Source organism: Cydia pomonella, chromosome 13 (genome assembly GCF_033807575.1).
Source record: "Cydia pomonella isolate Wapato2018A chromosome 13, ilCydPomo1, whole genome shotgun sequence".
Lineage (NCBI taxonomy): Eukaryota > Metazoa > Arthropoda > Insecta > Lepidoptera > Tortricidae > Cydia > Cydia pomonella.
Window position 1 is genome coordinate 21,563,088 of NC_084715.1, and position 14,732 is coordinate 21,577,819.

A 14,732-nucleotide genomic window follows, 5' to 3' on the forward strand; every position below is an offset into this window, starting at 1 on the left:
AGAGAAAGATCCCCGGAAATTGCGGATTTCGGTTTTCGCGGTAGGCCCCTAGGTTTGGTTAATAATCTTCTACACGGTCCGAATACATAAAGAGTGCAGTCGGAAGCCATTACCGACCGTGTAGTAGCCTCATTTCAACATGTCACAATATTTTTCTTTACGTCTACGTGAAAACTCCAGTCTTAATTTAAGCTTCTTGATTGTAATTAATCGATAGAAGTATGGACGTTACAGATCCCTAAGTTATCCTACGACGCTTACTGCCAACACTAGAAGTACCTACTCAAGAGCGTAAACCGCGTTCAAATATCTTTCACCCTTTGAGAATATGAGCACTATAGGTACCTACTTGAGAAAGTACTTAACAACATTTAACTGACTATCAGTGGGTCTTTATGTCTTTCAGTTAACAGTTTGGATATGGAACACGTCAAAGAAAACACGTTTTACGCTTCTGAGTCGCTAGAAGTACCTATATTACAGTGCTTCTGCGCAGGAGTTGCTTTTTGACGGCTACCTTGATTTTTAATGGTTAAAAAACGGTTTGTTTGTTTTTTGGAAACTATTAAACCGGCATTCATCCGTTTTACACCATATGTTAGTAATGACGTAACAGACAAAAAAAAGGCAACTCCAACGCGAGCACTTGATACATCTCAAAAACTTCACTTACGAGAAAAATATATTTAAGTCTAGCACGACAAAGAACGGACGAATCTACAACAGCCTGTAAGTCCAAAGGGACAGCGGGCTTTGGAGTCGGGCTACGTGGGGTGGTTCTCGACCCCCAACCAGTAGTAAATGTAGCTGTGAATCTCCATTGCGTTTGAGCGCTTCGAGCGCGGCGCTCACCTAAATCGTGCAGCTCGATATCCCCCGCGCCTACTCCTGAGTCGGGCGTTAATGCTGCTAACGCTCGAACGTCAGGACCTAAGTAGTGAGGATTACAAAACCCTAGCGATGCCCCTGATAGTCTATTAACGCGTTCAGCGCTCGCGTAGTCTGACGTAGACAGCTCACCCTCCTCCTCTTCGGTAGTAGTCACATCTTTACTAAACCTGACTGAGGCGGATTTAGGAAGCGCCACGACTTTTGGTGTATCGAGTCGTCGCATTTGAACGTCATCTTTCTTGCGTATACTCTCGATTTCTCGCTTCATATCCTCTTCTTCGTCGGAGTCCAGATAAACTAGCTTAGCTGCCTCGATAGGGGATAAAACTGGGGTCGGGAGAACCATATCAGCGAAATCTGGGACCGAGATGGGTTCCCGAGAGATATCAGAACGGAAGCGTTCGGCCTCGTCAGCTTCTTTTGGTCCGGCATCGCTCGAGCGCTCTATGACGTATGAGGAATGTGACTTCGATAGCTGGGAGTTGGCTAAGCTTTCCGTGGAATCTTGCCCTAGAGCGGAATAGCTGCAGCGGGCGGCTCGCCTCATGTGTATAGAGGATAATCTAGAAAGTTCTTTAAGGAGACTTGCAGGAGGGTCGGGGCGGGGTGCGGCGGGTGCGAGGGCGGGGGCGGGGGCGGAGCGCACGCGGCGCGGCGCGCCGGGCACGAGGAGGGCGCAGCAGTCCACGCGGGGAGACGGCCAGTTCACGCTCTGCACGATGCGCTCCCAGGTCTCCGTCGCTGGAAGATAAAGGACAAATTAGATAGTTAGGAAATACCAAAACCTCACCTTGACGCTCGCCTGCTATTTGCCAAGGAGAGAAAAATGTTACTTATTCGTAAAGCAGTGGCTTTCATGTCCTCTACGTATAGCTAAAGTGCTTACTAAGAGGTTTGGCACAATTCTGGAATCAACCTTTTCTCAACGGAATCCTGGCAGAATCAATTTTGTTCTGGAAAAACTACTGGTGATGTAATACAAGATGGGAAAATTTGCCGGGCTGACGCAGATTATTTGAAAAATAAGAAAGCTCAGGTTTCTCAACGATTTATTTATGGAAGTTTTGTATATGGGCCTAATAAGTTCCTCCGCTAAATTTCTCGTAGTAAGTCGGGTCGTTTTTGTGTAGTGTTTAACGTATAGTACATACCAAAGTGGAACCTCCACAGCTCATTGCAAGCATGCCCATCAGCTTCTCCTCCAAAGATGTAGAGATGGCCCCCGGCGCGCAGCCCCGCGTGGCCGACGCGCGCGCCCGGCCAGCCGCGCGAGCCGCGCGCGGCCCGCACTGCTGTCCATACTCGAGACACTAATAGAACAAATCATTTATATAGAATTTCATGAGTTTTAGGAGTATGATATTTACTGCTACTGGCCAAGGTCTGTCGCATTTATACCAAAATTTACTGTTTTAGATACTGTTGCTTTCCATACGAAGCTTTTTTCGAAGCGAAAGGGAAACATGGGCTCTTAAAAAGCTTCCTGAATAAACTAAGGTCCATCTAATTCTGGGTAGGTATGTATAAATTATCTCGAAAAATCGATAGTCAGCTCTCTTGAATAATTAATAATAAGTAAAAATTCTTACTGGTGTCATAGTGCCCACAGATCAGCACAGGCACGAAGGTCACTTTGTCCGCCGTGAACGTAGAGACGCGCGTCGTGGAGTGCAGCGGCGTGCCGGTGCCGTGCCGGACCCGCGTTGGCTGTTCGCACTTGGTGCCACGATTCGATTCTGATATATAACATTGCAAAAGGGTTATTGCAGCTCCTGGCATTGCGCAAACTCGGATTACATGCATTTAGGACCAAATGAAGGTATTAAAACAATTTCCAGCTTGCTGGGAATTAATTCCTCAAAACGCTATGGATCTAATTTGATTAGCCTAAAAGGCGAATGGGACTAATGACGAATGAATGTAATCACAAACTCTACAATAGGTAAACCATAATATGCTTACCAAGTCACCATAGTGTCAGGCTCAATATCCTTACAGCTGCCGAAAACCAGCAGGCAACCCTTCAGAACATGTTCAGAATGCCCACGTCATCCTAACCGGCACCACTACCATGAGAATTCTTGCTTCGGCCTGATGGTGCCGGTTGCCTATTAAATGCCTATTACCTAATTTTTATGTAGTTTTCTGTTTGTACTTACCATAGTGGAAAGCCCACAGCTCATTAGTAGACCCCCTCAGATCCTTATAACCACCAAAGATCAGCAGACAATCCTTCAGCGCATGAGCAGAATGTCCACGTCTTCCCCTAGGCCCGGCCCCACCGCCCCGAGCTCGTGGGCCTCGGCGTCCAGGGGGCGCCGGTTGGCCGGGCAGCTTTGCGCCATGAAACCGAGCTGAAATTAAGAAATAGATTGATTGTGAGTGCATGAAACGTCTTTAAAAACTCGTACAACGTGGGTTACGTTACTACCCGCAACTAGATGTGAAAAGTTGTTACGGCGCAGTCGAATATTTATTACTTTTATGTATAGCATTCGGGGCATTAGCATTTTACCAATGGGTCAAGGAAGAGTGTGCTGCGCCCTGGCGGCGGCAAGCGGACAGAGCGGGGCGTGTGGATGTCAAAGTGGGATTCCTTTTAGGGACTGTTCTGAGCTCAAGACCTCAAGGTTTATGATAATTTTATCTATACCCCTCAGGCGGCTAGAAGCCGGGAGCAAGCCACTTTCCGACAGCAGCACGTGCGCGATACGGCGCCTGCCATTTTTAGGGTTCCGTACCAAAGTAAAACGGAACCCTATTACTAAGACTTCCGCTGTCCGTCCGTCCGTCCGTCCGTCCTGTTGACTTTTTCACAGATGATGTATTTCTGTTGCCGCTATAACAACAAATACAAAAAAGGACAGAACCCTCTGTGGGCGAGTCCGACTCGCACTTGTCCGGTTTTTAACTTTGATAGCCGCCATAGCCGGCCGGCTCATGGCAGCGCGCCGCACGGCTCGAAAATTTTTAATATTGCTTTGCCGCCTATGGGGTGGTCCCTTTATAGGGCAGTGGTCCCAAAAAATACTATAACATTTATTTGGACTATAGATTGGCGATGAGGCTTGATTACCTAATTGAGGATTTTTTTCAGTCTTGCTCGTTAAAGGGTTAAGGGGTAATGTACATTTTCTATTCAATAGTTACCTCTGTGTCATACACCCAAAGTGGAGTGTCGCCGAGCGCACCAGCCTCGCCACCGAAAACATAAAGCTTATTCCCGTGTGCGGTACACGAGTGTTCTTGTAAAGATGGAGGTGGCTCGCCGCAGCACGCCAGTCGCTCCCATTCTCCCGTGGCTGTAACAACAGAACAACTGTTACAATTTGTAACTTCTGATATTTTTATTTATGGTTTTGGATCTCTCCATACACTTTTGTACACCCACCTCTCTTTATAGGATGACTATCAGAACCGTTCGAGGCCGGGCCGAAGCTTCCAACACTTCGTTTCCAATGACGGATAACCGGTGATTACGCTGTGCTTTGAATGTACCTGTAGAAAACTGTAGTGTTGGCGCCTCAGATCAGACCCATAGGTAGGTACTATGATTCTAGGGTATTAGACATTCTTAATTGTTGTGTTTTGAGGAACTCTACAAGGTTAAGCAGTTACAAAAATAGGTGCTAATTATGACCACACCCTGACCTTCGTAACTATTAGCACGCATTTGAGGTAACCTTCACCCTGATAAGTACCTAATTAATACTATATATAACACATGTGTCTTTCTCAACCTGTGGGGTAGGTGCATGATTAGTTCCCAAGAGCCCTTAAATCCTTGGAGCGTTTCTCCGATTTCACGAAATAACGCTCGATAGATGGCGTTGGCGCTCGGTACGCGAGCGCCGGCAACGCGAACGCGCGTTTTCAATGCAGGACTAGAATAATCTTGATAGTTTTCAATATAATTTCAAGACAACATTAATTTTAGTGGTCATATGATATATCATATGGGCACGTCCTTTATTTTATTGTAGATGCACAGTTAGTTTTTTTTATGTACAACTACTACTATACAGTGACATACTACAGAGTGTACTATAACCCTTGCTTTTTATTCTGTCTCTTTCACACCAATGGAAAATGAAGAAGTTAGTAAATGACTGCAGGTATAAATAAAGTATATTAGTGCGATGAGAGACAGATAGTGTTTCGTTGTCGTATCGTAAACGATTGGCATGTTGGCCACACACTTGCTTCGTGCCTAGCCAAAATACCAATCGTTTGCGTATATTAGTGCGATAGAGGAGAGTAGTGTTTCGTTGTCGTATCGTAGACGATTGGCATGTTGTGCTACGCACCCATGATACCTAGCCAAGAAGCCAATCGATTGCGCATATTAGTGCGATAGAGAGACAGATAGTGTTTCCTTGTCGTATCGTAAACGTTTGGCATGGTTGGCTACGCACCCATGCTGGCCCAGCCAAGATGCCAATCGTTTGTGCATATTAGTACGAGAGAGAGCAGATAGTGTTTCGTTGTCGTATCGATTGGCATGGTGGCTACGCAACCCATTCTGCCTAGTCAAGATGCCAATCGTTTACCGACATTAGTGCTATAGAGTTTCAGTGTTATTTGGAAATCACGTTAGGGTTTGTATTATTATTTTTGACCCGAATGAAGTCCATCCAGGTTCTTATGATGGAGTCAGGAGTTGGTCACCAGAACTCCTAATGTACTCATTATAATTCCATCGTGCTTGGGCTCAAAAGATTTGCCCTGACGAAACACCATCGATCTAGATGAGGTCCAGGGGTCTCATGACGGAGTCAGGAGTTGGTCACCAGAACTCCCCAGAACTCCTAATCTACTCATCATAACTCCATCGAGTTGGGCTCAATAGATTTACCCTGATGAGCACCATCAATCTAGATGAAGTCCAGGGTCTCATGATGGAGTCAGGAGTAGGTCACTAGAACTCCTAATCTACTCGTTATAATTCCATCGTATTTGGGCTCAATAGATTTGCCCTGACGAGTACCATCGATCTAAATGAACTCCAGGGTCTCATGAGTGGAGTCATGAGTTGGTCACCAGAACTCCTAATCTACTCATTATAATGTCCATCGTGTTTGGGCTTCAAAAGATTTGCCCTGACGAGTACCATCGATCTAGACGAAGTCCAGGATCTCATGATGGAGTCAGGATTTGGTCACCATAATTTCTAATGTACTCATCATAACTCCATCGTGTTTGGGCTCAATAGATTTGCCCTCACGAGCACCAACAATCTAGATGATGTTTCAGGGTCTCATGATGGAGTCAGGAGTTGGTCACTAGAACTCCTAATCTACTCATTATAATTCCATCGTGTTTGGGCTCAAAAGATTTGCCCTGACGAGTACCATCGATCTAGATGAAGTCCAGGGTCTCATGATGGAGTCAGGATTGGTCACCAGAACTCGAAATCTATTTATCATAACTCCATCGTGTTTGGGCTCAATAGATTTACCCGACAAGCACCATCAAATTACCATTATGATGAATAGATTAGGAGTTCTGGTGACCAACTCCTGAGTCCATCATGAGACCCTCGACTTAATCTAGATCGATGGTACTCGTCAGGGCAAATCTTTTGAGCCCAAACACGATGGAGTTATGATGAATAGATTAGGAGTTCTGGTGACCAACTCCTGAGTCCATCATGAGACCCTGGACCTCATCTAGATTGATGGTGCTCGTCAGGGCAAATCTATTGAGCCCAAACACGATGGAGTTATGATGAGTAGATTAGGAGTTCTGGTGACCACTCCTGACTCCATCATGAGACCCTGGACCTCATCTAGATTGATGGTGCTCGTCAGGGCAAACTCTATTGAGCCCAAACACGATGGAGTTATGATGAGTAGATTAGGAGTTCTGGTGACCAACTCCTGACTCCATCATGAGACCCTGGACCTCATCTAGATCGATGGTGCTCGTCAGGGCAAATCTATTGAGCCCAAACACGATGGATTATGATGAGTAGATTAGGAGTTGGTGACCAACTCCTGACTCCATCATGAGACCCTGGACTCATCTAGATGATGGTGCTCGTCAGGGCAAATCTATTGAGCCCAAACACGTTGAGGTTATGATGAGTAGATTAGGAGTTCTGGTGACCAACTCCTGACTCCATCATGAGACCCTGGACTCATCTAGATCGATGGTGTTCGTCAGGGCAAATCTATTGAGCCCAAACACGATGGAGTTATGATGAGTAGATTAGGAGTTCTGGTGACCAACTCCTGACTCCATCATGAGACCCTGGCCTCATCTAGATCGATGGTGTGTGTCAGGGCAAATCTATTGAGCCCAAACACGATGGAGTTATGATGAGTAGATTAGGAGTTCTGGTGACCAGCTCCTGACTCCATCATGAGACCCTGGACCTCATCTAGATTGATGGTGCTCGTCAGGGCAACTCTATTGAGCCCAAACACGATGGAGTTATGATGAGTAGATTAGGAGTTCTGGTGACCAGCTCCTGACTCCATCATGAGACCCTGGACCTCATCTAGATTGATGGTGCTCGTCAGGGCAACTCTATTGAGCCCAAACACGATGGATTATGATGAGTAGATTAGGAGTTCTGGTGACCAACTCCTGACTCCATCATGAGACCCTGGACCTCATCTAGATCGATGGTGTTCGTCAGGGCAAATCTTTTGAGCCCAAACACGATGGGATTATAATTAGTAGATTAGGAGTTCTGGTGACCAACTCCTGACTCCATCATGAGAACTTGGACTTCATCCGGGTCAAAAATAATAATGCAAACCCTAACGTAATTTCAAGTGAAAATGCGTTTTTCAGAAAATCGCAGCCAAATAACACTAGACCTTACTCATAGTGTTGTGTTCCTGCCGGTGAGTAAGGTTGCCAGAGCTCAACGAGGGGCGGGAGGGGGTTAGGGTCGGCAACGCGCATGTAACTCCTCTGGAGTTGCAGGTGTACATATGCGGGCCGTATGCTTGTTTGCCACCGACGTAGTATAAAAAAAAGTAACACTGAAAATCCATCAATAAGCGAGTCTGTTAGGCATACTGTAAAAAATGAACTTTTATTAAGATTTTCTAATCGCAGTATATAGCACTTCTCGGAACTCCGTAGCTGATTACGATCGCAACGAATGCCTGACAATCGAGCACAGGTCCGTCCTCTAAGCGCGCTCCGCGCGGACTGAGAGCGGGGCGTCGCTGCTGCGTGATTTATACGTGTTTTAAAAAAATATAAATTTACGGCAATGTAGGTCCCATAGTTACGATTTTTTTTTTATAGGTTAACATAAAGTTACAGTTTGCTATAATATTATTAAAGCAAAATATGCGTACAATTTGCGGAAATAAAATATAATAAAACCCTGTTTTCGCCAAAAAAATGAAGAAAACTCGGAAGGTATTTTATCAGTTTTTTCAAATGAATCTTCGATTGTTAATCATTCCAGCCCCTCGTACGAGATATGTTGAATCAAATTGTAGTCATTCATGTACCAAATGATTCTTGTTTATAGCAAAATTGAGAACCGAAACGCCACATCTCACTGCAAAATTTGGAAAAGACTCCCAAAAAACCTCATTAAAAAAGAGGTTTAAAAGAGAAAATGAAAATTTGAACTGTTGGAGCCCCTAGTTTAGGAAACGATTATTTAAGTATTATCAGTTTTTGAATAAATACTAATAGTTACGTCGTAATCTTGAATGAAAAAGGAAGCATTTTACAAAATACGCTCGTCTGTAGGAATAAGGACTCTTAAGGACCTCGACCTTAAATATTTAGGTTATTCGTTTGTCTTCGAGGTGTAATATGACGTATATATTGACGACCGGCTACGAAGCTGGTGGTCCCGGGTTCGAATTCTGGTAAGGGCATTTATTCGTGTGATGAGCATAAATATTTGTTCCTGAGTCGTGGGTGTTTTCTATGTATTTAATTTTTTATAAAGATTTATTTATTATAATATCTTATCTAAGTACCCTCAACACAAGCCTTGCTGAGCTTTTTTTTTTTAATTTATTTATCACAAAAAAACTTAAATGGTTTTTACATAATTATATTCCGCCAAACTGAAGACAGTTTGTTGGCGGATAAAGCGCTCTTTACCATGTTATGTTCTACCCATTTATAACCTACATACTTATAACTTATACACTACTTAACTAGATCGGTAGGTATACTACAGCTATGCCATACAATCAATATACTATTACTATTACTACTTACTGTGGGACTTGGTCAATTTGTGTAATAATGTCCTATAATATTTATTTCTTTATTTATTCAAGCCAATTAATAGGAATTCGTTAAGATAACCAATAGCAACAATGTACGGCATTTATAAAAACGTATATATAGCGTGTCATCCACGATGACGCGCAGATTTGTCGAATCTAACCTTTAATAACACGACAATACGAGGCAAAGCTCGCGTCTTCTTGAATGACACGATCTACAGATATAGACACAACCCAACTATATAATTGAATATCTACGAGTTCTACGACTCGTAATTCTCAAGCAATAATATAATTCCAAAGCCGACTCATCTCGGTTCAGTCGCCGTCACTAATGGCGTCGTTAGGATGAGCCTCCGCTGACTCGTGTGTTGTCTTTATTTATCCCACTTCCCAATTTATCAGATACAGAAATTGTTTTTAATATTCGTAAAGCGATTCCTGTTCAGCCTTATACATTTCCACGGATTTCTAAGCTCTTTTTCAGGAGGACTCATATGGAATATCAAAGCAATATCAGACTGGTGGCCTAGCGGTAAGAGCGTACGACTTGCACTCGGGATGTATTGCGAGCTCTTGAGATGTTCATCTTTGACGGCTTCATATTATGTAGAGTAACATAGTGTAAACATTGGTTATATGGAACTTAACCTAGAAGCGGCACAAGACCGTTTATCTCAGCCTCCTGGCTTCACGCTCAGACTCGAGCAGCGTGAGGATGTCGCCATCGCGGACCGGGCCCTTCACGTTCCGGATGATCTGACGGCTGGTCTTTCCGATGAACTCGACCTTGACTTGGGTACACTGTCCCTGGGACCCGGTGCGACCCAGCACCTTAACGACGCGGGCGAGAACGTTGGGCTTGTCCATTTTACTTGGATTATCAAGCAAAACTTGGGAATTCACACGTGCGCGCTAGGAGGCGTGTACGAAAAAGCTGATTTCGCGGGTTCAAACCCCGGCTTGTACATACCAACGAGTTTTTCGGAAATTATGTACGAAATATCGTTTGATGTTTACTAGTCGCTTTTTGGTGAAGGAAAAGATCGTGAGAAAACCCGACTACCTAATCCAAATAAGGCCTAGTTTTAACCTCTGGGTTGGAAGGTCAGATGGCAGTCGCTTTCGAAAAAAACTAGTGCCTACGCCAATTCTTGGGTTTAGTTGCCAAGCGGACCCCCATGAGCCGTGGCAAACTGTCGGCACAACGTGAGGAAGATGATGATGATCAGATTTCAAGTCTCCGTTTAGCTATGTTGCAAGTTCAGTTAAATACTTACTACTTAAATAGCCTCATTATGTAATCTACTGAAACTCTCTACAATAGACATACAAATAGACAGCGCAAAGCTAAACTGAGTCAAGTATTTCAAGGAGACACGTTTCTAGATGGAAACCACCGATTAATTCTGCCGAGCTGTCAGAAAAGCTGCTGATTCGAGCGCTCGGCAGCCGCTCTCGACCTGATTAGGCTCACACACTACACAGATACCGCATTATGAAGTAGTTTTTAATAAAATAAGATCACAACGTGATATAAATAATGGTCGTGATAATGAAGGCAAATGAATGAGGGGCCTTGCTTTTGTATGCCAATGTGTGGATGACCGCTGGCCTGGGCTAGTCCTTAGTCGGTATAGTACCTAACTCTGCCTATAAAGTTGATGGTCTGTGGTCTGGTGGTTGGTTCTAATTCCGGTAAAGGCATTATTTATTTGTGTGATCAGCTCGTATATTTGTTCTTCATATTACCTTCATGTATAGGCATCGTTGTCATTGTCACAAACAACACTTAATGTGGGGCTTAGTCAATTTGTGTAAGATAGTCCTATTTTTTTTTGTGTGATGATAGCAAGTAATATTATGTGCTCCATCTAGGGTTAGATAGGTATCTGCGTTTTTACTTCACAGAGCGAAAGGATGAATGGCTTTCGATCGTCTAGGGCTCTTTAGCTAAACGGGTTCAGTCGGTCGATTGATGGGAAAACAATTGGTACAAAAAATTGCGAAAATGGAAACCTTTAGAGAATTTGTTCACGAGGCTCAGACATAGGTAACTAATAACAAAATTATACCCCAGAAAGTCTGAATGCCCGTTGAGGAAAATCTTATGTAGGTAAGAAATAGACAATAGAAACGTTTTAAACCAACAAATATTACTTAGAGTGATATAAAACCATCGCATCAAGGAAGTTAGTATCAACATCGACATCTTCTTGGCGTTGTCCTGACTTTTAGCCACGGTTCATGGGAGCCTGGGGTCCGCTTGACATGTAATCCCAAAAATTGGCATAGGTACTAGTTTTTAAGAAAGCGACTGCCATCCTCCTGACCTGTCCTCCCAACTCAGAGGAAAAAGTAAGGCCTTATACACCGTGTTTTTTTTTTCCGTTAATTTTAAGGGTATATTCTTGAGCTTCAAAGACATCGGTATTCTAATTCATTCCATTTAGGAGATAATCAATAATTTATTTTTATCTTATAAGGCCCTCACGAGCGTATACACTTCCCTTAGGGCCTGTTTACATATTGATTAGTGTTTAGTACGAGTGTGTACATTTGCTACTAAACGTAAATACTATCTTGGACGATTGATGTTCGAAATGACATTGCTATGTCATAGTTTTCAATTGTCTGGTTGAATGATGGTTGAATGAATTGTAATGCCCATGTTACAAAAATGCTATATGCAACATACATTTATAAAAGTTTTTTTTTTAATTAACTATGCCATTTAATTTCTTTAAACGTGCTTATCCATGCCCCGGAGTTAACGGAATTTAATAAATACACGGCATACTTAATAGAGATTACTCACGATGTCTTCGTAAGTTGTACGTAAGGTAAGAAGGTAGGTACTTACCTAATCACTTTTATCCTTTGGAGGAGGAGAGGCCTTTGCCCAGTAGTGGGACACCATAATAGGCTAGTACTTGTAAAAAAATAGTACATATAGAGGCCGGGAAATGAAGGATTATAGGCCAAGTAGATATAGACACAGGAGAGGTATACGCGGCCTGCAATCCCGTTTTTTGTCGAGATTTGTATACTTAAGTGTTTTTCTGAAACTACACACTAGGTATACACAGCTAAAAACAAATTAGGAATCTACTACTACGTATTTGATGGTTGAATGCCAAGACGTTGTGTCACAACTTGACGTTTAAAAACAAAAGAAGATTGCTGTACAGGTCTAAGTGTGTATGAAAACACTAAGCCTGTATGAAATTCCTTGTGTATGAAAACACTAAGCCTGAGATGGAAGCGGGTTTTTATTGTAATATGTATTATGCAACGCTACTATAGTAGTGCACTAGTCGCTAAATATCTATTCAGGAAAGCTTTAGCTTACATAAAGGCTGTGCTGGGCTAAGCTGGGCTGTGCTCTGAAGAATTGTTTGACATGATGCCCACGGCTACTTTCTATCACCGCACCGCCCGCCGTCGGCATCCTCACACCCTAGAACCTATATGGTCACGCACTGTGCGGTTTAAGAGGAACTTCCTCCCGCGCACGCTCCGGTTGTGGAATGAGCTACCTGCCGAGGTTTTCCCGAGGGTCTACAGTATGAGGTTCTTCAAAAAAGGAGTGTACAGATTTTTAAAGGGTCGACAACGCGCATGTAACACCTTTGGAGTTGCAGGCGTTCATAGGCTACGGTGACTGCTTACCATCAGGCGGGCCGTATGCTTGCTTGCCACCGTCGTGGTATAAAAAAAAGGTACTTCTGCCAAATCACAAACGAGCTTTGTTGGCAGTCGAATCCTGCATGAATGTAAGCTTTAATCGTCTATTGTGTCGTTTGTTCGAACGTGATGGCCTCGATGGCATATGGTACAACCGCGACCATCATACATCTGCTGGATTTTATAGTTAGAGTCCGTCTAAGCTAACTACGTCTAAGCAAATTCCATAAAATCATTACGTTTAAAGTAACACTTCCACACTCTGTGCTATCTAACACGGTGCAAAGTTGGCTCTGCTTTTATGCGAAAATATAGAATTGGGGTAGGTTACGTCCGAACATGGACGTTAACGAGCCAGCGGAGCGCTCGGCACAGTCGGCTCTCGTCGACTCGAGCCTCGTTAAACTCGATCGACTCGCACGACCTGAGCCTAAGTGCTGCTTGTTATTTTGTAGGAAAATATAGGCGGTTACTGAATTTACTTATAGATTTCCAGTACAATAACCCTAGTGAATGCCTTTCATCTTAACCTAAGTCACAGAATAACTAATAGTACTACCTCAATATCCCGAATCGTTTAGAACCTTTTACTTTATCCTTGCATGTAATAGTTAGTACATACATTGTATATTGAGGGCGGTAAACAAGAATTGACGAACGAGTGTGAGTTGAAGCCCGAAGCCGGAGGCGATACGACTTCGTAATCCTTTGTACCGTCCGTGCCACACACAATTTTCTTCATCACACTTGTGAGAAAAAAAACTACTGCCTAATTTCGGCAAGACGAATTTCGAAGGATTTACGAACCGTATCGTCGAGCAAGTGTGATGAAAATTTTATTCCCAGTGTTTCCTTTAGTGAGATTAATGTATTGGCCGTTTGTACTATATAATCAAAATAAAAAAAAACCCTCAATGGCACGAAACCCCCCCTTCTTTACCCCTCAGAACGTAAACGTAGCCTCGCAGCCAGAGAGTCGCAGAGTGCTTGACTTACTAGTTGCCCATAGATTTCAAGCACGCAAACATTCCTCCCACCAAAGGCAGAAGGCCTCCCCTAAGGGTTTAAGAGCGCATTTATCTAAGCAGTATCTTCAGAAGTCGCTCAACAACACTAAGCGCCCACCTTCTCTGTCTACCAGCACGAAAACGTAGCCTCCGAGCAATGTAACAAAGTACTTACCTAACTCCTTATGACCATAGATTCCAAGCACTCAAACATTCCTCCCACCAAAGGTAGAACGCCTCCCTAATTCCTAGTTCATAAGCGCACTCACCTAAGCAGTATCTCCAGAAGTCTCGCAGTGGTACAGAACCTCCTCCCCCTCTTCCACCGAGCACGTAAACGTAACCTCCGAGCAATGTGGCAGAGTGCTTGCCGCGCGCGCACGGCGCGGCGCCGGCGCTCCCGCTGCCGTCCACTGAACTCCACATCTCATCTGCAACAAATGAAGTCTCAATCAAACATACTAAACTGTATATGTGGTGCGCGGCTATCGTGACCGTTACTCATGCACCGTTAGTGCTTGAAAATGGAGAACTATAGGTTTCGAAGTGAAAGTCGCGCGAGTAACTACAAATACGTGACCGTGAAATTAATATAATTATGTAACCTACTAAATTATATATTATATTTACTAAAAATTCAGACAACCACGGCAAATAACAAAGTTGGATGGCAAAGTCTAGAGAATGTTTCCGAAGCAGTGCGTCCAGATCTAGCAAATTCTCTGTGAATGATATCGCAAACTAAATGCTTCTGTGCAATTTGTACTTCGATATGTAGCGCCCTAGCGATGCAATTGTCCCAGAGGCCGATTATTTATTTATAACGGTAAAACAATATTCTTTACTATACCCACTATTTTCTGAAGTCTTGCTTACAGTAGTCGTAAAACGCTCGTAATTAACAACGTACCAAAGAGACTTTCCAAAA

The 14,732-nt window shown here is 43.5% G+C and overlaps 1 protein-coding gene and 1 pseudogene across 1 annotated transcript; both read right to left on the minus strand.

Moving 5' to 3' along the window:
• Positions 1–600: 600 nt before the first annotated feature.
• Positions 601–14,636, minus strand: LOC133524630 (uncharacterized; annotated as a pseudogene).
• Positions 9,650–10,057, minus strand: LOC133524623 (small ribosomal subunit protein eS28-like). Its single transcript, XM_061860760.1, has one exon. The coding sequence runs from the start codon at positions 9,978–9,980 to the stop codon at positions 9,783–9,785; it is 198 nt and encodes a 65-aa protein (XP_061716744.1). The 5' UTR covers positions 9,981–10,057; the 3' UTR covers positions 9,650–9,782.
• Positions 14,637–14,732: the final 96 nt, after the last annotated feature.

What these genes read in the sequence shown, in the direction of transcription:
- LOC133524623 (XM_061860760.1), bottom strand. Translation starts at nt 9,980, where the DNA reads ATGGACAAGCCCAACGTTCTCGCCCGCGTCGTTAAGGTGCTGGGTCGC.